The sequence below is a fragment of the Zootoca vivipara genome, chromosome 3 (genome assembly GCF_963506605.1).
Source record: "Zootoca vivipara chromosome 3, rZooViv1.1, whole genome shotgun sequence".
NCBI classification, from domain to species: domain Eukaryota; kingdom Metazoa; phylum Chordata; class Lepidosauria; order Squamata; family Lacertidae; genus Zootoca; species Zootoca vivipara.
The window spans coordinates 35,373,731-35,400,085 of NC_083278.1; the positions used below are offsets into that span (position 1 = coordinate 35,373,731).

The following is a 26,355-nucleotide window of genomic DNA, read 5'->3' on the forward strand; positions in this document are numbered from 1 at the left end:
GTGGAAGCTCATAGCCATTGAGGTCACCTGGGCCTCTAGCAACAGAGTTGGATCTAGGAGCACCCCTAGACTATAAACCCCATCCTTCAGTGGAAGTATGACCTTGTCCAAAGCAGGCAATTGACCAATGATCCTGACTTGGGAGCCACCCACCCTCAGGGCCTCCATCTTGCCAAGATTCAGACTCACATTTGCTGGCCCTAATCCAGCCCACCACTGAAAATATTAAAACAGCAATAAAGTCTGCTGCACACTTTGGGCCATAACCAGATGTTGTCATGAATGCACAATAAACACAAAGTCTAAATGATCTATTGCCACCAAGTAATGGAGGATGACCACTGGCTGTGCTTTAGTTCATACTCCACACCATAACTATTCCAATTAAACTGGAATTATGCAAAATATACAGCAAGGTCCTCCACACTGGAACAACGGGTGAGGGTCGGTGTTGCTAAGCAGATAGCTTGCTATGTTGCCAGTCATGCATAATGGGCAATGCTCTTTATGTCTGAGTGCACCCAAGTACTTAATGAGCTGCATGCTACAACGCATTACATGGTTTAAACTCTAAGTGAAGCCGTACAGATAAAGGGTCAGAAGTGTGAGCTCAAGAACTGATGCATACATTTTATTTACAACACAGCAAGGCGCTGATAATTCATCGGTAAGTGCAAAAATAAAATAAAATGGGACTTTTGAAGAGGGGGGGGGGATCTGCAATGCAATCAAATACAGTTTGAATCCAGAAAGTTCAGCAGAAAGGGTAATCCTGGGATGCTTATTGAGTCAAGTCAGCTCCTAATCCACCTGCCAATAGATTTAGGAACTTCAGAACACCAGGGAACTCATTAGATATGTCCAAAAACATGTATAGGATTTCCCCTCCTCTTCTCTTTTCCTTACCTTTGTACCTATTGTGATGTTGCGAAAACAGCAGTACAATCTGAGACGCACCAGGAATTATTTATTAATTAACCACCCACTGAATTTTGTCATATAAATCAAACAAAAATGAAGTATCTTGCGAATTCACTCATGAACAGGGTTACCAAGTCTTCGATCCCAAAGCCTGAGACTCCAAAGCAAATCCTGGTGATATCCTAAGTCTCCTTAGTCTTAAAAGGCAAAAATCTGACAATAGTACAGAATCCAGCAGCAAAGAGGCAGAGCCAAGACATGTGAAAACTGGGGAGGGGAGGGTGTGTGAGCAGGGCAGAGGGAATCAGAAATACATTTTTCTCCTCCTAATTATTTTGTGAGGATTTCCCTCCACCTATATATTGGCCAGTGGGAAATTTAAGGAAAAAATCAACCTCTATGCAATGTTTTATTTTCTAAACCATGAGTGAAATGGCATTCTGCCATGGAACATTGACTAAAGAATGCAGCAAGACACAGCAATATGGAACTCGCCCGCCCACACCAGCATGCCAGATACTGCTTTTGCAATATTTCCAAGGTTTAAAAGCAAGTTGCTGTGAAAAGGGAGGAAAGGGGGAAGGGGCAGATAAAGAAGGAAACAAGGGCAAGAAAAGGCAAGTATCCCAAGGGGGGTGGCATGCAGATATTTTGTGTACTGTGGTCTCAACTATGTGGATAGACAGGAAGCTGGACTTTTGCAGGGAGGGAATGCAAGTCAAGCCAAGAAGTCACAACAGCAACCAAGCTGGATGACTGCCAAGTTAAATGAATGTAAGGAATGGCCTGTCCTAGGAATTCATTAGGCATTGTCACTAGGGAGGATGTGACTGTTTGGGAGATGTGACGCAAGTCTGACAGGGCTGGATCTTGAAAGGCACGACAGAGGCACCTCCCTAATTAGAGGTATCATGTTTATTTGTTCTAGTGCAATTTGGAAGGAGCCCTCCAACTCATATTATGTTAAAATTGTGCCTCTCAAGGTTGAACAAATCCAAAGGCAAGGAAAGGTATGTTCTCCCGTTATGAGGATATCCTGTTAAAAGTATGAACTGGCACACCACAGGTTCTACAATTAAAATCACTGCCTTAATTTTAAAAATGAATATTTTAATAGAGTGGGAGGGGGGAATCTGCTACGTAAAGAGATGGCTGTTAATATTTCACAGATAAAAGGAGTCCTCCAGCCATGTGCTGTAAATATTCATTTTTTAAAATCACAGTATTATTTTTGCTTCTGTGAAAGGCTTATCAACAGTAAACTTGAATCTATTTTTGTTGTTCTGCAAGAAAATGTTGTGTGTGTGTGTGTGTGTGTGTGTGTGTGTGTGTGTCATTTAATGGAAATTTGATTGGCTAAACAATACACTTGAGCCATAAAGCACGCATGAGTAGTCTACTTTTAAGATATGCCGTACTAGATTTTATTGGCATTTATTTTCATAAGAACATGTTGTGCATCAACATAGCATTGATTATTTCCCAGATGGAAAAAGTGGTATGGGATCAAGGCAATATCTAAATAAGACTTAAATTACTGGATTACATTAGCATGAAAAGAATAAAAAGAAAGGCAAGGGATAAAATTACAAATACCTTGCCTAAAAATGAAGCATCTTCCTTGTAAGTATTACCATGAGAAAATACATTTCACTCTGTAAATTTCTATTTCGGTACTATAAGTACCTCAAAAAACATATTACCATATAAACACTAGTGCAACTTTATGCACAGCAGCTTATTCTTGCAATTAATATACTACTTCAAGAAAGACACCTATCATATTATTTGACTTAGCCCTTGACTTGTCATACAATCAAATGAAATCTATTCAAGAAGTCTGCTATCTCAAAACAAAACTTTTAATTCTTTTGCATGTTTCCCTAAACATGAGAATTATTATGTCCCTACTTTCTTTTCTGTACTGACTGTAAGTAGGGAAAAAATGTAAGCAAATTTCTTAATATTTCAGTTACAGCATTTGGGAGTAACCTATGGTTGTGATCATCCCAGTTCTTCTCAAAGTTTACATAACAAATGCTCCTGAAATGAGCAGAACATGGGACTAGATGATCCTCAAGGTCCCTTCCAACTCTAAGATTTTCTCTCCAGTATATAAAAATAAAACCACAGGGGGGATGTTATCATGCTGCAGTTCACTTCTTCTTCTTCTTCTTCTTCTTCTTCTTCTTCTTCTTCTTCTTCTTCTTCTTCTTCTTCTTCTTCTTCTTCTTCTTCTTCTTCTTCTTCTTCTTCTTCTGTGGTCACTCGTAGCCGAGTAAGATTGTCTTCCATAAACAGACAAGTGGCATTACAAGCAGCAGTGTGGACGGCCAATGCAAAGCGAGTAGAAGGGATCCAGAGGATGGAGATGCAGGCCCAGGCGAGGGAACTGGAAGATGGGCAGGATGATGACCTAGGCAAGTGGCCCGGGAAAGGTGGGTAGGAGAGATCCAGAGGACAGAGATACAGGCAGGCAGGCAGCCCAGGTGAGCAGTTCAAGGGAGACATGATGGAGGGATACAGAGGATTATGACATGGGCACATAAGATAAAAACAAAACTGTGATCTGGGACACCAGACTACTTTTGGTCTATTATGGACACTGGTTTCCCAGCATAATTACATTATAGGAGAAGCTGCCTTCAATATAAGATGTGCATAGTCACTTTTCTGCAATTCAGTTTTGTGACTAAGAAACCAAACCTTTGGATAGCTTATATATGCTCACAAAAGCCATCCTTAAGTCCACTATGTCTCCTTCTAGATTTTAGCTTGGCTGCAAAAAGACCAGCACTATGAATATCTGAACTGGAATTTGGTGGGAAGGTCCTTTCAGAAAGGGGATAACAGATTCAGTTTCCGACAAAGGTCTATAATCTTGATTGTGCTGCATTACTTCCACTTCCTTCACTTCTGCTTAGGATCCCAGGGAGCCAATAGCTTCTTCGGCAGGTTGTGTATGCCACTCCCCAGCATGAATGCCACAGTGCAGTTGGTCATCCTTGACTGTAGCCCAGGACATCTCCTGGGTGGAGAATCGTGCAGCCCAGTCTCCTGAATTGCTGATCACAATGACCCCACCCAATCCCCCGACTCTAGTTTTCATGCAATCTAGGGCAGCATCAGCAGCATCTTCTGGTGATTTTCCTGGGGGGGGGGGGAGAGAGTTCAAAAACACATGAGAAATTAAATAATTTTGAGCAAAACCAATTCAGGAGTGGCCGTGAATCTTTCCAGATTAGCCGATAACAGGCTTTTGCATCAGCTACAATTCATCCATATAATATCTCTTAAAGATGATGGGCATGATCCAAGTAAGTATGTGAGTAGCTCCATAAGTATAAGAGGTCATTAGGTTTGTTTTTTACTCAAACAGTGGCCTACCAAGCTTCTTTTGAAACAAGTGTTTCAAACACAGGTTAAAACAGGATTTTTTGTGGGGGGGGGGGGATTCTACGGAGATAACCAAATCCCCTTGTATAAATCTAAGAAAGCTTTTGGATCCCAACAGCCAATAAAGAATTATCAGAGAATTCCTGACCCCTCTCCAACAAGACGTTGCAAAACTCCCTTTGCAAATAGCACACCAACTTACAGAATCAAAGCCAGATGGTTTATGGTCCCCTAGTCCAAATGCTAGCTATGTTCACTATACCTTGCTATTCCTGAGAATCATTCCTCCAGCCTCTTATTAAATACCTTAAAATGAAGGAGATTCCACAACCTTTCTACAACTGAGTTCCATTGGCCAGCTGTTGTAATGATTGACAGAATACCACAAATGACTTTCTATTTCTTCCCTTTGCTAAAAAGAAAGGGAAATAAAAGGTGATAGATACAACTGATGGGCCTAATTGTATCATGGGGGCACAACAACATAGAAACCATTCTGTGCTTTGTCCGGTCCTCAGATGTGGCCTCCTATATATGGATTTGTTTTAGTTGTTGGTAAATTGGCAAAAAAAAGACTTCAAAGGACATTGATAATCTTTATCACCAGGGTTTATGATATCATTGCATCCCAATACAAACCAAAGTATCATTGTGGGATTATTTTGTCACTGTTGTTTTATAGATATCTATAAATGCTTTTGCTAGGTTCGCAAATTGAGACCTTCAGAAATTGTTTAGTTAAAGTGTACAATTTAAGCATGTCATCAGAGACAGCAGTAACATTTAATCAGTTTTAAAGATGACATGATGCCCTGTAAACAAAACCAATATTGTGTGCAAGTGCATAGAAAACAAGCCAAATAAAATTCATGTCGTTATCCAAAATTTATAATCTCAGATGCACCAGTGCATTGTATATTGCTTGGCCTTAAGTATTACAAATGCATCAGGTGTCATATTGTAACTCAGACAAGCATAACAACTGCTTTAAGATTTTGCCCTTCCTCTTCATAAAAACGAAACCCAGATACCCCAGAATGGAAACTATTCTCATGCTTAGAAACCAAAGCCCAGCCTTTATAAACACTAACAGGAAGGATTATTTCCATCCAGGCAACAGCTGCCATAATAACGCTTAGATATTCCAACTATTGCAAAAAGGATCATTCAGTTTCTACCCTTCAATGGAGCACCTGCTCTTCATTTGTAGTACTGTGCAGCCTGTATTATGTAGCATGGTTAGGAGGGGCTGAAAGCTACTGTGCACATTTCCAAAATCAAGTAAGAGTGCAAGGATGTAATCAACTGTAGATTCCCCTTTCTTCAGTGCCTACAAGAATGAGATTATTCTTTATTTTAATAAGACTAAAGGTGGTATGGACAATTGTGACCTCCATCTACATTTCCAAATGCCAATGGTACTTTTTTGGTTTTCAAGTGTAGTAGAGTAGACACTGCTTGCTTTGATGCCTATATTGTTTGAAAGTTAAACAACCCACACACTGCGGTTGCAAGTTCTGTACGATTTGTTGTTGCAAGTAATTCACATATCATGATTATTCCCCCGTTACACGTGTAATGGAGCAATATATTGTTTATGTTTTTAAACATAAACAATCGGATCCCACATACCATTTTTGTATGTGCTTGTCCTTTATATTATTGCATTTTGTTGGCCCTGATGATTTCTTTGCAACTACAGTGTTCAGCTGGAAAAGTGAAGTATCTCAATAAAGACATGATTCCTTACTTGAAAATGGTGTCGGCTTAATGTCTTTCCCTGGGTATATTCACTGCTTTCTTGGCGTGCATTTGACCCCAAAACCAGATTCATACAGTTACTCTTTCTATCAGTAGATTAAGTCAGAGCCATTTGTTAAGGACGCTGAAATAAAGGCGAAAGATCCCTGTGCCATGATATTTACACACCAGAGATTTGCAGATAACCTCCCTGGAACTTTTTAAATACAATCCACCTTTTTCCATTTAACAGTTCCTATACATATATGAATCTAAAATTCTGTGAAGTTTTGTGTCAGAAGTTAAATGGCGATCCTACAGATCTGCAGTCTGCAACTACAGCTTAGAATAAAGAAGGTGGTCTGGTCACGCTGGCAGCTGAAAGTGTATTCAGGAGAAGTAGGTCAGCTGATTATGTTTACAGGCTGTAATATAAATCGAGAGTTTGGATAACATAGAAGGCAAAGCTCTCTAGAGTCATCCATAGCCTGATTATATTACAGCCACATGAACACCTTGTTGCCAGCTATTCACCATAGTCACACTTTTACTTAATATACACAGATCAATACATAGACCAGCCTACTTATTTTCATTCACGTGACTTCCTTTTTAACATAGAAGTTAGAGAAACTGGTGGTGCTTTAAAGGGTTTTATAAGATTAATCAGCAGCAACCCGCTTCCTTCAACAGTTAAAAGCCTATATTTTTTTTGGTATGCAACAGCTAAGATGCCATAGTATTTTTGTACTTGAGCTTTTAAAAGCAATCAGCACTTTGTTGCATGCAACTATGAAATAATTTTTGTTTGTTATTCATTGCACACCAGCACAATATTGCTCCAGTGCACAAATTGAGTCCTCAGAAGGTTCATTCTTTAAATCATCTGGACACAACGCTCCACCAATCACAACATTTGACTACTATTCAAATAACCTTCTCAGTATGTGTTCTCAACTTTGAAATAACGGACCACAACCTACTCCCACCAACATCTGTCAGGAATACAGTACCAGTTCTGTGTTCTTTGAGACCTTTGGCGTTACCTTGTTCCATGTGATATAAGATAAGTCTTGCCAAAACAACTTTCATTATGCTCTCTCCGTGGCCTGTGGTAGAAGTGGCACCAACATTGTTATCTGCATAACCTCCACTTCCTGATCAAAGAGCAAAAAGCAAAAAGTCAAGGGCTGGCATTTACAGTACCCAACATCTCAAATCAACTACAAGGATGTATCCAACTGTACATAAGCCCGTTACAAAAGCAACCCATCTTATGTGAACCAGAAGAACCCAAGTGGTGTACACTTTGTGTCTACATCAATGGAATTAACTAATAATATGGAGCAAGGGTTCATTTGCACTTCGATAAGACATTGTTAATTGGTAAGGGTTAAGCGTCAATTACTCCTGAAGTCAAATTACTGCTGGGTAACTTGACCACCAAAAAATCTCTTCCAGTTGGTCAAGGTACCACCATAGTTCCACTAGTGTTCAGATGAAGTTTCTATGAGGGCTGAGGGGATAGTGTTGTAGGTACACGTCATCAGTGCTGTACCACCCTGTGGCTAGCAGCACTGGTGAGGTTACTTGCTACATTGATGAGTTAGCTCATAAAAGTAAGCCACAATGGACATCACTGCAGCCACAGGAACTTCAACCAAGCAGAACTCATTTTCTCTTTTAACTAAATAGCATTTCAGATATAACCACGTTGGAATTGTCACACTGATTTGCTAGCCAAGTGGTAGACCTGGTGATGACAAGACAGAAAAATATGAATAAACTCTTAAGATGTTTCTTGTGGATGGATATCAAGAGCATTGTTTCCTCTCTTGCAATAGCTGATGGAGCTATTAAATATTTGGGGGAATCTTCAAAACATATCAAGAAAGGATGGTGTTCGAAAGATGGCAAACAAATCTATTGAGGGTTGCCTGCATACACTGAACTACCAAGCAAAATCTTCTAACAGGAGAATCCTAATGACTGAACAATGTTAACATGGTGCTCCTAATATCTCAGGAGTGCTGCACTCTGGACAATCATCTACTTTTTAAATTGTCCTTTCTCCAGACCCAACATACATGCCTCCTTGTTTAAACAAAACACAGTCTAAACAAAATGAATGAAGATTTACTAAAGTTAAGCAAAGACCTGTTATTTGGTGGTATTGGGGAGAAGTATTTTACAAACACATTATTGACTTTCAGCCTGCAAATTGCAAAACTAAAGTTTAGATCAGCTGCATAGTAAGCAGATGATATATTTGCTAATAAGTCGCCCTTCAATCTGCATGCTAAGTTTACACTGGCTCTGAATCTACAAGTAATCATTGCTGGTAGCCTGAATGTCAGTAGAATTTAAAACAAAAGCAATGTCCCCCCCCCCCTTCAAAGTCTATGAACTGATAAATAGATTTCTTCCTGGAATTTCAAGTGGAGGCAGAAAGTGAAGGTTCTCAGTGCAAATTTCCTTATGTGTCTATAAATACACCCTGGGCTCCTTTTAACACCCCTTGCTGCTTCCTCACCCAAGAACTACTGTAAGCCTGTTTCTACAAGAGAAACACAGTGTATTCAACCAAGCAATCTCCAAATACTTCGTCTTTCCATTCCCTACCTATCTTATATAGAAGTATATTGCACAGGATGTAAAAGTTACAAAGCCATCATCTCAGGAAAACATACCATTCACTAAACTCGGGTTTGTATGTGCATTCAAGCATGGAGCGTCACTGCAAGCCCAATACTTTGCTTGCTGTTTCTGCACCAGCACTTCCCACTTTCACTGTTCCATTTTTTAAAAAGTGGCTTGCCTCTTTGGCAGCAGGAACTGCTACCATAGGAATGGCAAGCCGTCATACTGGTTCTTTAGATCACAGCCTTTGCTATCATGCATTTGACTGATATCATACATATTATATGAGAAAGAGAGGGAGGGAAGGAGGGGCTGGCTCTTCTTCCATTTATCACACTCCCCTACCTATGCACGCTGTATCACCAACACGGCCGACGCGTTTGTTCGTGAGTCCCCCTGTTGATGTTGCACACGCAACGTTTCCTGCACTGTCGATAGCAACAGCTCCAACTGTTCCAAGGTCTCTGCCAAAAATAGCATTTCAAACAATTAGCTGAAGACTGGAGAGCGTTTGCCAAAAGAACACAGCGTCTCACAGGTAGCATTTCCCAAGTATTAAAAAAATCAACGGAAATCTTCAGTCCAAAGAATTCATTAAAAAAAGAAGAAAAAAGGGAGTTAATGCACTTCTGAGTTTGCACTTAATCTGCTGAAGGACCAGTCTTTTTCCAAGTCTAAAAGAAGGCGGAGACCATTCAATTGAACAGCTGATGTGGCCGAATAACCTAAAGCACTTCTGTGCAATTGAAAGAATCCTCCACCCCCACCCCCAATTAATCAGTAGATCGGGCCTTCAGATGCAGTGCTGCCTCCCCTACTCCCAGCAAAAAATTAAGACTGCAGGTTGAGTTCAATGAGGCTTTTACTACCAGGTAAGTACGTATAGGATTGTGGCCTATGGGAATATGGGCTGGGTGCAGCAAATCCAGAGATGCAGCGAACAGCTGGTGGGCATGCATCCTTGGGGAGGCCAAATTTCACAAGCTGCAGGTCTGCAGGTAAAATCATAATGGATGTTTTGCAGAGATTTGACCAGCACAGGGGGATATATTATGAGAACTTTAAGTAGCACTGCTGGATTTGACTAACCCCTGTCAGGTGTTTCTGGAAAACTCACGAGCAGGAAATGAGTCCAATCCCCACTATTGCTCCCCAAAAGCTGGTATTCAGAAGTATCCTGCCTCTGAATCTGAAGATTGCATATTGCCATATTGAGTACAGACCCTCCAAGTGTCCCTATTTTCCAGGGACTGTCCCTGATTTAGAGAAGCCATCCTGGTTTCTGATTTGATCCCGGAATGTCCCACTTTCCCTTAGGATGCCCCTATTTTCATTGGAGAAATGTTGAAGGGTATGGAGTTATCAGACACCCAAGTCATCTGAAGGAAATCCTGTATAGTAGGCATCCCCAAACTTCGGCCCTTCAGATGTTTTAGACTACAATTCCCATCTTCCCTGACCACTGGTCCTGTTAGCTAGGGATCATGGGTGTTGTAGGCCAAAACATCTGGAGGGCCGCAGTTTGGGGATGCCTGCTGTATAGGGAAGGGTTGGTTTTTTAAAAAAAAAAGTTTAATGTTTTATTATGGTTTTTATACATGTTGGAAGCTGCCCAGTGTGGCTGGGGTGGGGTATAAACAGCAAAATTATCATTATGGAATGCGGTGTCCCTGTTTTCATCGGAGAAATGTTGGAGGTGAAATGTGAGTAGCCTCACATTTCACCTCATGTTTTAATATCATTTATTCAAGTGGGCAGGATTTTGCCCCCAACACCCAACATTTTATACTTGCTTTTGAAACTGTTGAGGGTTCGAATCAGCCTCAAGGTTTTTCTTCCATCTCTCCAGTGACCTTTCTGTGATCAGTTTCTCTCCAGGAACCTCAGGAACTCCCAGGCCTCTAGCAAAGGCAGAGGCGCCCTGGTCCGTCAACAACATGTGGTCTGTCTGAAGGAGATAAAATACAATAAGCAGCTACTCAACGAAATAGCTGGACAAGCATGTTGCTCCCGTGGACCTTTGATGATGGGGAGAGCATGTGTGTGAAATTCGACAGTGCTTAGTTTGCTTGTGTTGTTAATGTTGTTAATGTTGCTTCGTGGATTATGAGTCCTGTAATGCTTTGTGAATTTTATAACATGACTTTTCTTGTGGTTGTGCTGTTTACCCTATTCTTTAAGTTGTTCTGTTTTATAGTGTTTTACAGAAGGTGGTTGTTTTACTGGTGATTTGTTAATTATTTTATATGATTTATGCTGCAATTGTGATATTCAGTGATATTCAGCCACTTTGTGACTCATGCGAGTGAAAAGTGACATAGAAATACAGTGGTACCTCTACTTACAAATAACTCTACTTACAAATTTTTCTACTTACAAATGGAGCTCCGTCCGCCATCTTGGATGCGGTTTAGATGGGATTTTTTCTACTTTCGAATTTTTAGATAGGGTTGCTTCGACTTACTAATTTTTTCTCCCAATGCATTCCTATGGGATTCGACTTACAAATTTTTTCGACTTACAAATGTTTGTTCGGAACGCATTAAATTCGTAAGTAGAGGTACCACTGTATAATGAAATGAAATGAAATAACCTCCACACATTGGCTTTCAAATGACTAAAGAAGATTTGGATGAAGTAAAAGAACAATGCCAAGGATAAATCTTATGTAATCTTAGCAGCACAGATATATTTTTAGAATATGTATGTTGTGTTTTTCAAAGTGTACACCGCCAAGAGGTTAAGGACATAATGAGATGTAGATTTTAATAAAGCAATCTACATCCACTGCCCATTAAAGAATAACTATATTTGCAATTGTGCAAGGCTTCGCATATAGAAGAGACCAGGATCCGACCCCTAAAAGATACTGCCCTTGATGTATTAACAGAGCCAACCCAAGCCATTTTTCTGCCTGAGGCAAAGGAGAGGGTGACACCACCACCATTCCATATACAGTCGTACCTCGGGTTACGAACACCTCGGGTTACAAACTCCGCAAACCCGAAAGTATTTTCACCGCAAAATCGCGGGAATTGCACTTTGCGCATGCGCAAAATGGCGCTTTGGGTTACGACCATTTCGGGTTACAAACTACGTCCCGGAACGGATCATGTTTGTAACCCGAGGTACCACTGTACAAGCGCCGACTGAATTGGCACTTGAATTTTACTTCAATACTGGCAGGGAGACAACACATTTGATGGCAGTAGGTTTACACAGGGTAGGCTGAGCAGCCCAAAAAGTTTTGTCCTCCTGCCACACATAACCCCTCCCCGCCTCTAAGCATTTGCTACCTGAGGTGGCCACTTCTAACAATAGGGCTGGAACTGTGTAGCAAAATGATTCTGTCTTCCTTTTTCAGTTCTAGTGGGGGAGGGATGCGAAGGCACAAAAGGGGGAAAGTGTGTTTCTGTGTGATTGTGATGAAGGAAGAAAAGGAGGTGGAGGGGCGCAGCTAATGGTCAGAGGAAGTTGTCCCGTGGTATCAAGCTACGGTCAATTTCAGGGCATATGCAAGAAGCCACACTTGGATATGAAATAAAACAGCTACTTTTTAGGCATGCAGAAGTACTGCCTTTCATTTGCTCGGCTTCTGTCGCATGGTGTTATATTGATGGCAATTTCATAAGGAAATCGCATCAATTGCTACAGGTTGCACCCTACTTCCTGGTTTTTTTGCAACTAGTGAACCTCTTGACAAAGTAGGCTGGTTGGAGATTTACATACAGAAAACAGTACCATGGAGCCGGCTACATATGGAGACGCATTACTCTGTTACTATAGTTTCCCACATAGTGACCAATTCTCTGGTGTCAAATGAGCAAAAGTATCTCCTTATTTCCGAGACAAGAAACACTCGGGAGAATTTTCCTCTCTCGAAGTATGAACAAGGAAGAGTTTTCAGTCTCCAATAAAGGACAATACAAATAGTCAGGTGATGCATACCTGTGATTGGATCATATATTATCATTTGCAAAGCAGGACAATGGAGTCAGTTTACTCTTACATGACTGAAATGTTCCAGCTCTTTTCTTTCTTTCTTTTTTTGTTTTCAACATTTACATTGTGTAATACTGCCCTCTTCTGCTTTTGTAAAACAAAAAAAGTACCAACAGTATCTGTGGCTTTTTGCGTATTTACTCAAAAGTAAACCACACTATGGTATGTTCAATAGGACTTACTGTTGAACTCAGGTTAGTGTAAATAGGGCTGCAGTCTTAGATGCAATATATATATAATACCACCACTAAACAATATAAATAGAGGAGACAATAGATATTAAAAACAGGCATATGGCTCTGTGAATGCACTTTGATACTTATTCTTTAAAAAAATACATACAAATTCACACACTTTACCTTTTGTGCTAGAATCATGACAATTCTTTTTAAAATTATTTATTTTATTAGTGAAAGTCATTCAAGAAAATCTAGTCCTATATCTTATTATGCCTACTTAAATCACACTGACATTAGGTTATATCAGTTTCCCCTTTCCCAAATTTACCACGCGCGCGCGCGCGCACACACACACACACACACACACAAACAAACAAACCCACCTGGAACTCAACACTAGAAACTGCATAGAATGGAGATATTTAGCACACAAACAAACCACTGAAAGTGCATTGACAGGAAATGACACATAATCTTAGCTCAGAGGAGCCAATGAACAATCTCCAGGGCCAATTCCATAGCTAGAACATAGGAAGATGTCTACAATGAGTTAGACCATTTGTCCATTTTCTCCAGTATTGTCTGCTCTAGAAATAAGGGAGGTTGTGGGCTTCCAACTCCCATCAGTCCCAGCCAGTCTTCTACACTAGCAGTGGCTCTCCAGTGTTTCAAACAGGAATATTTTCTGGAGAGAAGATATCAGGATTTGAACATGGTACCATTTAATTGCAACACGTGTGCTTTGCCAATGAGCTACAGCCCTTTCTCTTCATTCCTGGCTAATATCACAAATGATCTAAAGGTAACTGGTAGTACTGTAAAAATAGATATTAAGGGACCATGCTATTTCTTTATGTGGGAATGTTCAGGGTGAGGAGAGGAGATATTGTTTATTAATATCCTTCCTAACTTGCGCTAGCAAGTTCCATTACTTAGCAGAGGTTACATTCCCCTTTATGCAGAAAATTAGTTGCAAACACCTGTGAGTTTCTTAAGACAATACACAATTCCATCTGGCTTGTCCAGATTGAAATGTGTTCTAATATTTTCCTGGCAAGACCCCTTGAATCCCTCCTAAAAGAATAATGATTATTAATAAGCAATAAAAAGCAAGTTTACTCACGATCAGGCAGAGCACAGTGTGATCCCTGAAGGCAGGCTTTAGGCTTAAAGTTATAAGCTTATACTAACAGGTTTATCCCAAAAGGGAGATGACCTGGGGGACTGCTTGGCTGGCAGCCAGCAGTTCATTCCAGGAAGCTCGCAGGAAGAAAAGAAGATGGAAAAGAGAGAGTAGCAGCATGCCTTGGCCTTTTACCAGGTCTGGAAAGCAAGGTCATGCCCACCCACTAGTCACATGCAAGGAATGATGCTCCAGGCCAGGAGGAAAAGGACATTTCAACTGGCTGGAGGACCAAACATTCCCTTGCATGTCCACTGTAGCAAAACAAGGAATGTTGTATTTGACTGCTCCCAGTGGATTACATCCCACACTTTAGAGATTTATATCTGGCACTTTTTCAAATGCCTGGAATTGGCTTTTAGAGTAGACCGTGTGAATGTGCCACTGGAAATCCCTTTTATTTGCTTACCAAACATACATCAGTAACCACAGTTCATGCTGATTACAGTTCCCGTTGACCTTCAAATGGATACATTACGACCCTCATCTGAAGAAATCATGCATCAACCCATTGAAATTAATGGTACCTACGTTAATCTTAAGCACCAGCTTGTCATATTCATTTCAGTTCAACCTGAGTACAACAAACCTGTTCTAGATTGGAGCCTTCTAAGAAATTTGCCAAAAAGCCAGAATAATATCTGATGTTCATTGGGGAAGCAATAACTACCGTATAGAAATACGACCCAGCCTATAAGACGACCCCCGACTTTTTAAAAGATTTTCCTGGGTTAAAAAATAGTCTCATATGCAGGAATATACAGTAATTTATTTAGTATAAGGACTAGCAGGCAGCTCAAGAAAGGATTGCTTCTTTGCTATTCAGATGTCACACACAACTGCATCATTTCCCCCCATGGTATTTTCAGTGTTCCATCAATCATAGTCTGTTCTATTTTTTGAGTTCTCACCTTGTTAATACAGGGCATAAACTTGTACTGGGAGCTTTTCCTGCATAAACAGCCAATGAAATGGATGTGACCTTAATTTTCAGCCTATGCATTCAAAAACTCATTCTTGAATCTGGTAAAAGTGCAATCCTATGTTTGCCCTGCCTTCTCAGAAACAAATTCCAATGTATTCAGTGGGGCTAAATCAAAGATTATCCCAACTGGTTATTGATCAGAATAAATAAATCTACACCAAATATTATGCATATACAGGATTGCTGCCCAAATGAACCATTGTTGGTGAAAGTTCATACCTGATAACCTAGCTAGTCTCCAAGATGCCAAAGTGCACTGACTTTTTGTTGCTAAAAGAACTAGTCCAGCTACTCTCCTGGGACTTGTTCTCAAGTAATTATTTCCTCTCCTGCTGCAAATAAGAAAAGCACACCACAAATTTTGGTAAAGCTCCAAAAGCAATCATTTAAGAGAGCTGTACTTCTGAGGAATTATTCACTTGTGAAAGGAAATAGTCTGCCCAGCCTAATGAAATGTATCTCAATAGACTATTTAATAGGCTATGCTCATGGGTGTTGCTAGACAAAATCTAAAGAAATATGCTTTGGCCACCAGATGGAGCCAATATTGTGCCACGAAAAGATAACCAAGTCTTGGAGAAACGTATTTATTTTGCTTGTTCAGAATGGTAAAATTCAAAGAGGACCTGAAACAAAAAAATTCCTAACCTGATATTCTTTGATTATATATTTGCATTTAAATTTCTGATTACTTTCAAGGCTTAAAGAAGTCTCCCTAAGTTTATAAATAAATGGTCACACATGGGGAAAATGCATTTTGCATTATTAGGCTGCATGAAAAGAAATAGCATAATTTGTACTCACAATGGGGCTTTGCAACAAAATATTGAAGTTTGGAGTGTTCCTGGCAGGGTGTAAAGTGTCTTAATTTTTTTACCCAGTTCAAACATAAAACAGACCTGCACCACCACCACCAAAACTACAATTATGAGAGGAAGAAAGACTTACCTATTCACTTACTCCATACCATGAATAATTTTATACATTACTATAATCTTGCCTCTTACTTGCCTCTCTTCTTGTGCACCATCGCAAGAAAGATCAGCACGGGCTAATGAAGTGTCAGTGATCAAGATACATATCATAGAGAAAGGCAGCTTCCCATTTTCTAGTCGCAGGTGAGAAACACAACTTCAGCAAAAGAAAGTGTTTTGGCTTCTGAACAAGTAAGGATACAAACCATGGTTTCATAGAGAGGCATTAACCATAGTTTCCTGATGCAGACATAACAGGAAACTAGAGTTTACTGTGGGCTCCTGATTTGTTTCCCTGCTCACACACGAAGGGGTGGGTGAAGTGGCTGTGTGCAGGTGCAAAAAGCTTTTTCACATCTGAGCTTCTTAAAGAGAGCTAGTGATGAACTGCTGAATGTGGCCAGGACCTTTAGATCTCTCAAAATAAATATGAGGGTCATTCAAAATGACTGTCGAATGCGCCTTGGTATGTCAGTCTTTGGGTTTCAATGGTGCTTGCTAAATGCCTGCCTAATCAGTGCCTTTTCAGCTTCTTTCTTCACTTCCTTGCCACAGAGCAGATCTGCCTCTTCTGCAGCTGTTGACCAACTGGCTCTCTAAAGTCAGGACTAGAAAGCCAAGGATGCAAAAATTAGGAAAATTCCAAAAACGTCCAGCCATGACTATAATCAGAAAACAGGTAAATAAGACCATGAAGTGTTTGGGGGGGTTTGTTGTCAAAATAGAACATTGTTTGAACTGGGGGATCTCAAGGATTCAAAATTCCCCTGAGAGAACCCTGCAAACACTGTCTTTTTTCTTTTCCGCAAAGTGAAACCTTGGCGCAACTTGTCCCTTCTGACATTTTAAAATCAGTAATGCAGTGACATCATTGAACAACGAAGTACTGGAATTAAACATAAACTGCAGAATGATGTAGTGAATGGGCATGGTGGGTTTAAAAAGGCTTGGTCCACAACTGCTGCTTTTGAGGAAGGAAAAAAGATGGCAAACAGAACACACATTATGGTCTGTCAGAACCTCTTCTCCAAAAAGAAAAGAGATTGAAAGGTCTGAAGGAGTGTCTGTCGAACCCAGATGTTTTCTTGTATTAAAAACAAACAAACAAACAAAAACAAACACCACTTTCAATCATTCTTGATGATTGGTCATGCCAGCTGGGGCAGATGGGAATCCAAAATCCTTTGGAAGGCCTCCGGTTTTCCATCCCTATCGTGTGTTTTTGGTTGTTGTTCAAGTGCACATTCAGCCTACCTTTTCCATGACGAGGCGAGCGAGCTTTATTGGGTTGGCTATACATTTCACTGCAGATACTGCTCCGGAGGCTAGATTTTTTCCATCCATGATAATGGCATCCATTTCCACTTCACCCTTCTCATTTAACACAGAGCCACAACCTAACAATCAAACAGAGAGAGAAAATACATTAAGTATCACTACTATATGAGGCAAGCAACTATAAGTGCATAAGTAGATGGGGAATAATGGAGCACTGTATTGAGTGATAGTTTCTCATGTTCTTACTTTGAGAGCCTCCTCACAGAGATGCATCTGGCACCTTCATTTTGCAGTTTTCATCATAAACGGAAGATGGACCTCATTATCCTGAGCTTTGACAACTCATATATATTTTAAGACTCACCCTGTTCTCTTGACTGTAACTTTATTTTCAACACTGATTTTTTTAAAAGGTTGTTGTAACCCACCCTGGGACCTCACGGTGAAGGGTGTGTGAGAAGCTAATAACAACAACAATAATTTGGAATCTTTAAATATACAGTCCACGAATTTCTAGCATAGCTTGAACAGTCCTGAAGGTTCAGAACCTGATTCAAATGAAACAAAGGTGAACAATTGTGGATCCTTAAAACACACTAAAAATGTGGGTTACAATAAAGCAGATTTTTGTTGCCACCTGCCTACCAACCATGAATTCTCTCCTACAAGGTGCTAAAATAAATAATGTCACTACAGTCCGTGGTATACATACAGCTATAGCAAAGCCCCACAAATGCAAAACCTTTCCATTTTTTGCTGTCTTTAAATCAAGCCATCAGCCTGAGTTCCTAAACTGCAGTGCTAAGTTAGAGTGTATTTAGTTGCTCAGCAAGCTATATCTCAAATGCAGAAGACGACCCTTAGGGTCCCTTCCAACTCTATGATGCTATGGTTTAGGATGATTCGGTGCAATGGTGCTGCCCAAGGAAGACATTCCAAATGATACCCTCTGCCTGCATTTTAAGGAAAGGGAGTGGGGGAGTAGCACTTGCAGCCCTTCAATGGCACCTCAAAATCTCCACCTGACACCAGCAACCCCCCCTTTATTTTATTTATTTATTTATTTATTTATTTTGCATACAGCCCTTCATCTGTAGATCTTGGGACGATTGACAGCATAAAAATACAAGATAAAAACACAAAATACATAATAAATAAGCAAGACTGACTCTGTCTTATTGTTTCCCAATTACCCTGTTTGCAAGTGGGATGAAGAGTGTTTCCTAGAACATTGTGGCTCACTTGCAGGTTTCTTGGGGTAATCAGAAAGGATAACACCGTTTTGGCGCATTTTCCAAGAGCAATGGACAAAGTAGCCATTCCTCAACCTCTCCATGCTCTACTAATGTTGCCAATGTGCTCCTGCAGCATCACATTCACCCAACATGACAGTAGGACTGCTTTGTCCTTTATGAAGATAACATCTGCATGGTATGTTTCAACGCCCATCTTTTTTGCACAGCTCATTTTCTCTGTATATTTTATGAGCCTTAACACATGTAGATATGAGTGACTACAGAACTGGATACCTTATACATCAGGGGGTAGCCAAAATTTAACGAGCTGGTTGCTTGGCAATCACAACTACAGGCCCACATACTAGCCATTTCCCCCGCAAAAGCACCAGCGGAAATATGAAGTACTTTTACTAACAAGGTACCAAAATACCGAATTTTCCTGAATAAAGAGGAAGCATAGCTGCCAAGTTATCCCTTATTTTAAGGGATTTTCTCTTATGCTGAATAGGCTTCCTCGCGAGAAAAGGGAAAACTTGGCAGCTATGAGAGGAAGTATTCTCAAACAAAAGCTTTGCTAATTTTAGAATGGAAGGATCTTGCAAAAAAAAGGAGAGATAGTCTTACACAAACGCTACATTTTTATAAGCTTGCTAAATGTCAAAGTTGTCATCGACTGATGATAACTCAGATTATCTCAGAAAGGTTATCAGGGATTTGTGATGGCTTAATAGCAGCTCTTCATAGTCAACATCATCCATCCCCCTCTGCTACAAAAATTGGGGAGAGGGGTTGCTTTTGACTTATGTGCAATAATGACTGCAATCCTAAACCACATACGGTAAGTAATTCATCTAGTTCTGGTTCTCAAAGAATAAAGCAGTCTCACTTCAAAATGGCACAATTTGTTCACAAAGTTGAAGACATTGATCTGGACTCTCCCAACCTTCATTTTTTACTTCCATCTTAAGTAACCGAATTGCTCTGGGAAACAGGCCACAGTACAAATGCCACAGAGCTGGAGGCCGCACAGACAGTTGTCGTCAGTTGTGGTATCACTCAGCTCTTCCATACCTCCAGTAGCGTCTTAAGCTTGTCTCGCGCCCTGGTGCAGGGATCCCTAGGGCGCCCCCACCCTCCCACACGCACGCCTGCTGCCTTGCCCGCACTTTCCTCAGTGGCTGCCTTGGCCGGGGAAGAGCAGCACCGAAGCCTCCTGGGGAGCGCGGTGCGCCTTCCCGCCAGGCCCCGACCATGGCCTCGTCCTCTGCCACCGCCACGTCCCGCAACAGGCACGCCGTGCTCGCCGCCTCCCCCTCGCCAGGAGGCCTCGATGCTCCGCCTCAGCTGAGCCATCACCGCAGGGCCGGGAAGGGGAGAGCGCGGCCTCCGGAGAGGCTTCGCTACCAGCACACACACAGCGCGGGGAAAAGGAGAAGGAGGCGCAGTGTGGTGGCGGGACCAGCATAGGGCTTAGTGGCTGGTTGCACCCCCCAGAGGCTGGCGCCCTGGCGCAACGCGCCACTAGGCCCTATGGCAAAGACACCTCTGTCCAGATCTGTGGCACTTGTACTGTGGCCTGGCACCAATCTCTTGTCTGTAGCTTTGGTTAATAGGCAGCAGAGAGTGGAAAGGGATGCCAACAAAAACCCCTTCCCCACAATGAATGAGGCTCTCTCAGTCATGTTTTGAGAATCACTGGCACATAAATACCCTTTCCTCTCATAAAAAGGAAAGGGAGCCACACTGGTCCATAAGGAAAATTCCAAAATTCCAGTTAGGCTGTTTAATACCATGCTGCTGGTTTACCAAGTCAATCCAGTGGAATTGTCAATGTAAAAATGAGAAGAATCCATAAAAGGATCTATCCTGCCAAAATCGTATCAGTTTTATCATGATGGAGACATTGATTTTAAAATATTTCCTGCTGTTTACCAAACTTCATTCAGGCAGAAAGTAAGAAAGGGTATTCTCAACTGGAAACATGGAACAAGTACAATACATTTCCCTTTAGACCTGATGCTTATTAATTTATTCATTTCCTAAAGCTATTGCATCTTACTGTTATTATTTAATTTATTACTCTACTTTTACATGTGTCTCAAGGAGATTTGCAACCATACCATGAAAACAGATAAAAAATAGTTTCAAAACAGTACCAAAAATTGAAGATGGGTTTAAATAAGAATACAAAATGAACACCTACGGCAGGGACTTTTTCATCCAGATGAAAAAGATTGTTGAAACAAAAACGTATTGTTTGCAGAAAGTACACATAGTGGGCAACCTGCTGCATCTCCAGAGTGATACTGCCCTTCATACAAATATATCCCAAAATGGTTCACACTGAGAAATTACAATAAAATACAATTTCATAATTAATCCCCAAGCATACCCTCACAATTAAAATAACAAAAATTCTCTTCAAAACCAGCCAAATGGGTGACTCACTTCCAGTGTTTAAAATATAATTCCCTCTTCCATCAGATCTAAAAATGTCATTTTATTTAAAAAGCTGGGGAGAATAAAAATGTCTGGAACTGGGACCTAAAAGGCAACAAATCCCAGGAGAGGGAATTCCATAACTGATAATAAAGCCCTGCTCCATCATGCACAGGGACAACTTCTGTTATTTATATTTAAGGCAACCGTTTGCTGCCCTGAGGTGCCTGAAGTGTAAAATCTGAAACAGGTAAACAGCAGAGAAAGGGGAGGCAGTGGCGAAAAAAGAAGCAGTACATGGTTGTTTCAGTTATCTGTGCTAGGGCTTAGTTAGAAGCTGAGTTCCATTTGGACATGGGAAATAGGCCAGAGCAGGGGTTCCCAACAAAATTTTCTCGAGGACCCCTCATCGAGCCGCTATTGTGACAAGGACCCCCATTAATTCCTAATCCTAAAATTAAAAAATGAGAGCCAAATTAAGAGTCTTTTTATATTTTATATTTATACGTTTTTTACAGTTACAACAGAGTACTCCATCAGTATACAGTTAGTTTTAATTTTCAGTTCTTAATGAGATGAGTTAAATCTGTCCTTTGAGTCCATTATTTCTGAAATATTAGGTTCCAAACTTGAAACTTTCACTCTGAAATCCGACCGCATGTCGAGCCGATTCCTATATTTGTTTTTCATGAAACATATGGAAGAAAATGCTTGCTCACACCGATATGTGGTTGCAAATGGAAGGATCTTTTTCATTGCCTTATCTCCAAGTTTCTTGTAGTCCTTGCGGCATACAGCAGAACTACTGCCTCTATCTAATTCTAGTTTTGTGCTAGACTCTGCTCATGCAGGAAGCGGCCAAAACAAAAAATCTGTTATCATACAAAATATATTTAATATATTTTTTATTCTAATAGGATCTTGAGGACCCCTCTGGCATAGCTCGCGGACCCCTGGGGGTCCCCGGACCACCTGTTGGGAACCACTGGGCCAGAGGCCATGGGGGCCACAGAAAGTTCACACAAAATTACCTGCGTTAAAATGTGGATCCTCTTCCATTACTACCACAGCTTCTTCAACTGCATCTAATGCACTCCCTCCATGTTTAAGGATACCGTAACCTTTCAGCGCTGCTCTGGTGACACCAGAACGACACCCGTCTTCCCTATCTTTAAAGATGCGACCAGCTCCACCATGAACCACGATTACCGGCTTCATGTTGTTTCCTGCATAGAAATACAGAATTGTTACTCGGTCAGAAGAACTAACATCCCTTACAAAACAGACAAAGTCAAAGCATACTGCCTGCAAACTTCCTTTAATTCCACATCTCAGCTATGGAAATGGGGTGGGCTGTTGCCTAGATCTCATTCACGAAGCAACCACATAGCTCGCAGGACATCTCCTGACCCTGAAAATCCTATCAGAGTTGTACAATGCTGACATTTTCAGCATGTGGGGAATTCCTTATCTGTAATCTTCCTACCAGCTGAGGGTTCAAAGTGCAGTCTTACTCCTGTTAAGTTTAAATGGACTTTTATTGCTGATTAAAAGAGGAAGGAAAACACGCAATATTTCATGAGGAGAGAGTATTACACAGGCTTAGCCAACACAGCATGTTTTCCAAGTAATCAAAGCACTTCATATGCTGCCTCAATAATTCTAGCCCACATTGTTTTTTTTAGATTAGAGAAATCTTACAGTGGAAGCCTAACCAAGTCTGCTCAGAGCTAAGTCCTACTGAGGGCAAAAGGGTTTACTCTCAGGTAAGTGAGTACAGAATTGCAGCTTCAATATATTAGCTGTATGCAGTGCTGTTATTTTAGAAAAAGAGGTGCTGGAACTCACCATTAATGCCTCCCTTGTTCTCTTAGAATGGCAATGGCCCCGACCTTAGAGGTGCCGGAACTGAGTTCCGGTGAGTTTTGGCTGAAAAGAAGCCCTGGCGGTATGAATTTTAACTAATTACATCTGCATATATTTGCATGTACATAAAATATTTATTTTGTAGGGATAAGAAAGCGCTCTCTCTCTTTCTCTGTTTTCAGATGCCACATAAATCTGTTGTAGCAGACACCATCTTGTGAGAAGCATCTTTTAAAGGAAGGGAACGGTCTCATCTATAATGATGCCTGCCATGCAGAGTTATTAAAAAGGAACATTTAATAATTAACATTAAGAGGGAGGAAACATCTGTGTCCTGATTAGGTGGGCTACATTTTAGTCAGTCAAAAAGGCCTTTAATCAATAAATCCGATTAATTAATTCATCAGCATCCTAATTATTATTCTCATGGAAAGTATGAGGGAGATACGTGTGCTCCCAAAACATTCGGGAACATCACGGGGAGTGATGCTCTCCTATGGCTGTTTTGCAAATGCCAGCTGTATGACTGGTGACTGGCACCTCTCCTTCACACTAATTTATCATATCAAAGACCCAGGGTGAATTAGTATATCTGCAGGCTGCTGTGTGAAGCTCAGAGCAGCTTGTCTATCGATGGGCAAGCTTTCATAACCCAGTGTCTTCATTCTGCAATGTCTGTGCCTATCAAATTCGCATGGCATGAGCAATCCCAGTTTATCTCTGCAGAATTACAATACTTGGTGAAAAGAATGGAGACATGTATGTTTCCAGGGCGTAAAATTCTAAATCAGGCTACTTTCAACAGTATGATTTTCATCAGTGCAACTGATGCTGTAACTCTAGTGCTAAAAACTGTAGCCGAATACTTTTACAAAAACATCTACTGAATATCTAGGCATGGGCACAAAAGGGGATGGAGTGCTTTGGTATACCATTGTCTGCCACAGAAAAAGCTCTTCCTGTGCGAATTTATGTTACAGGAATGAGATACAGACACACTCCCTTGAGGGAAAATCCATAATGAAGTAAGCAGAGTTAAACTGATCCTTTCATTGGAAGTTGGGGCGGTATGTGTACTTAATAATAAAAAAACAGTTTTTCAGGGAAAATTATTTAGGCACATAAGTAAATCTGCATCCATTAAATATTTCCTATTTATATTTAAAATGTTGTATTTGATCCTTCCGTGGTATTTTCTTGGGGTGGCTGGCTACTGTGTATTCCATACCAAGAGAAACAGATCTTATTTCTGAGAAAAGATATATTTATTTGGACTTTGAAGGGGACTCTGCCACAAGTGGAGCTCTGCCAATACAAGTGGATTTTAGAATTCTAGCCAGCATCAGTTTATTTGTAATGTTTGGGAACTTGTCAAAAAATGTGTCACATACAAAATATGTAAAGTTGTTTGTTTTTAATGGCGTGGAATGCATAGGCACATATGACAGGTCTGGATGACCAGGGTTGCCTCCAGATTATGAGTGTTTTGTGTGAGGGATTCAATCACATACTGGAAAGCTGAGTTTGTGCAATTAAAGTGCTGCAACAACAACAAAACATTTTGCTGTTAGGAAAAAGATGGGGAAATGCACGAAATGCTGTTGGATAAACGACTGATTAATGCAAATACTGTACGTCAAACCACTGCACAAGCAAATCAGGATGAATACTCATAGCTCTACAGCTTCCCCACAAGCACCCAGTAAAGACTGGGCATAGTATGAAATCCATGTAAGCTTTCTGCAAATAAATCAGGGTGAATGCTCAATAAACAGGTCGCCTGGAAGAACCCCTACACAGCCACAGAACTCATCAGGGCAGTGTAGCAAGTAGAATTTTACCACCCACTGCAAACAAGCTTTGCTGAAAGCCTTTAAACAACAGGCAATGTAGACCTAAGCAGGCCAGTTTAAAAGTGCGCAATGAGTCTTACTCCCTAATAAGAATGGGATTACAACCAAAGGAATGGGATTCAACTAAGTCCTGCTCACAGCAGACCCACTGACAGGGCTGGCCCAAGACATTTGGGCACCTAAGACAAACTACAAAATCCTCCACCCCACCCCAACCCCACACAGTTGAAATGAGAGGGGAGGTATAAATCAGCTTCAGGGTGAGAGGGGAAAAGTGAAGATTTTATGGGGGAAGTGAAGGTCAGTATTGGAATGAATGGAGGAGGCAGTGGAGGAAGAGGAGGAAGGAACAACACAGGCCAGCCCTGCCCACTGAAATTAATGAACCTAAATTAGTCATGTCTATGAGTGTCAATGTTGGGCCTACTCTGAGTAGAGCTAGCATTGAATACCACTCATAATAATGATGTATTTCCCCGTGGAGTCATTGCACGGAGGAAAGGGGATATTGCAAGATGTGCATTATTTCCTCCTTAAGCTGCAAGCACAACATGATGCCGAAATCAGAACACCTGAGAAATTTAGGTCAGGCCAGGGCTAGGAAAGAAGCAAAAAAAAAAAAAAAAAGCTAATACTATTCTAGGCTACATCAACTTAAGTATGGTGCCATGATCAAGGGAAGTAATAATCCCATTCTATTCTGCCTTGGCCAGACCACACCTGGAGTACTGTGTCTTGTTCTGGGTGCCCTATAATTTAAGTAGATTGTTGACAAGCTAGAACATGTGCAGAGGAGGGTGACCAAGATGGTCAGGGGTCTGGAAAACAAGCCTTATGAGGAACAGTTGAGGGATCTGGGTATGTTTAGCCTGGCAAAGAGGAGATATGATAGCCACCTTCAAATATCTGAAGGGCTGTCAGGTGGAAGATGGAGCAAGCTTCTTTTCTCCTGCTCCAGAGGCGAGGCCCCAAACGGATGGCTTCAAGTTACAAGAAAGGAGATTCCGACTAAACATTTGGAAGAACTTTCTGACAGTAAGAGCTGTTCCACAATGGAAAGGTCTCCCTTGGCACTCTCCTTCCTTGGAGGTTTTTAAAGCATAGGTCTGTCATGGATGATCTAGTTGAAATTCCTGCATTGCAGGGGGTTGGACTGGATGACCCTTGAGGTCCCTTCCAACTCTGCAATTCTGTTACTCTAGCCCAGCCTTCAAAGCCCTCCCACTGGCGAAGGGTTTTTGCTAGGCGACCTGTGACGTCTCCCTTATTAAACACTTACTGTCTGACTCTGGGAACGTGTGGATTCCCCCGAGTAGCTAGCAAGCTGGAGGGAAGCCAGCAAGGAAGGAAAGCTCCCACCCCATCCACTCATTCATCCATTCTCCCGGCCTGTTGCAACTAGCCGTCCTCTCCCAGAGATTTACTCACGGGTGGTTGTTTTCCCGACTGCCCTAGCATTTAAAATCGTTAAAAGCAGAGCACCGAAGAAGCCAAGAGCGGCTGCAAATAATATTCCTCTTACAGGGAAATGTGTTTCCTCCAGAGCTCCACGGAGGGTGGGTGGGTAGGTAGGAAGGAGGGGTGATCACATGGCGGGGACAACTCCCCTTTCGCACCCTTGCCCTTAGAAAAGAGAGCCGCTTCGTTTTGCCTCCGTTTCA

General features: G+C 41.2%; 1 protein-coding gene across 4 annotated transcripts; it reads right to left on the bottom strand.

Moving 5' to 3' along the window:
- Positions 1-2,321: 2,321 nt before the first annotated feature.
- Positions 2,322-26,355, bottom strand: ASRGL1 (asparaginase and isoaspartyl peptidase 1). 4 transcript variants are annotated; one of them, XM_035109662.2, is made up of 7 exons: positions 26,217-26,355; positions 22,007-22,201; positions 17,275-17,417; positions 10,491-10,645; positions 9,043-9,161; positions 7,104-7,214; positions 2,322-4,071 (listed from the first exon to the last, which is right to left on the bottom strand). In XM_035109662.2, exons 2-7 carry the CDS (start codon positions 22,191-22,193, stop codon positions 3,842-3,844), a joined length of 945 nt encoding a protein of 314 aa, XP_034965553.2. In that variant the 5' UTR covers positions 22,194-22,201; positions 26,217-26,355; the 3' UTR covers positions 2,322-3,841. The 4 variants fall into 4 exon arrangements, with proteins under 4 accessions (XP_034965553.2, XP_034965552.2, XP_034965554.2 ...); XM_035109661.2 differs by having other exon boundaries at positions 26,123-26,262; XM_035109663.2 differs by lacking the exon at positions 26,217-26,355 and adding an exon at positions 25,974-26,112.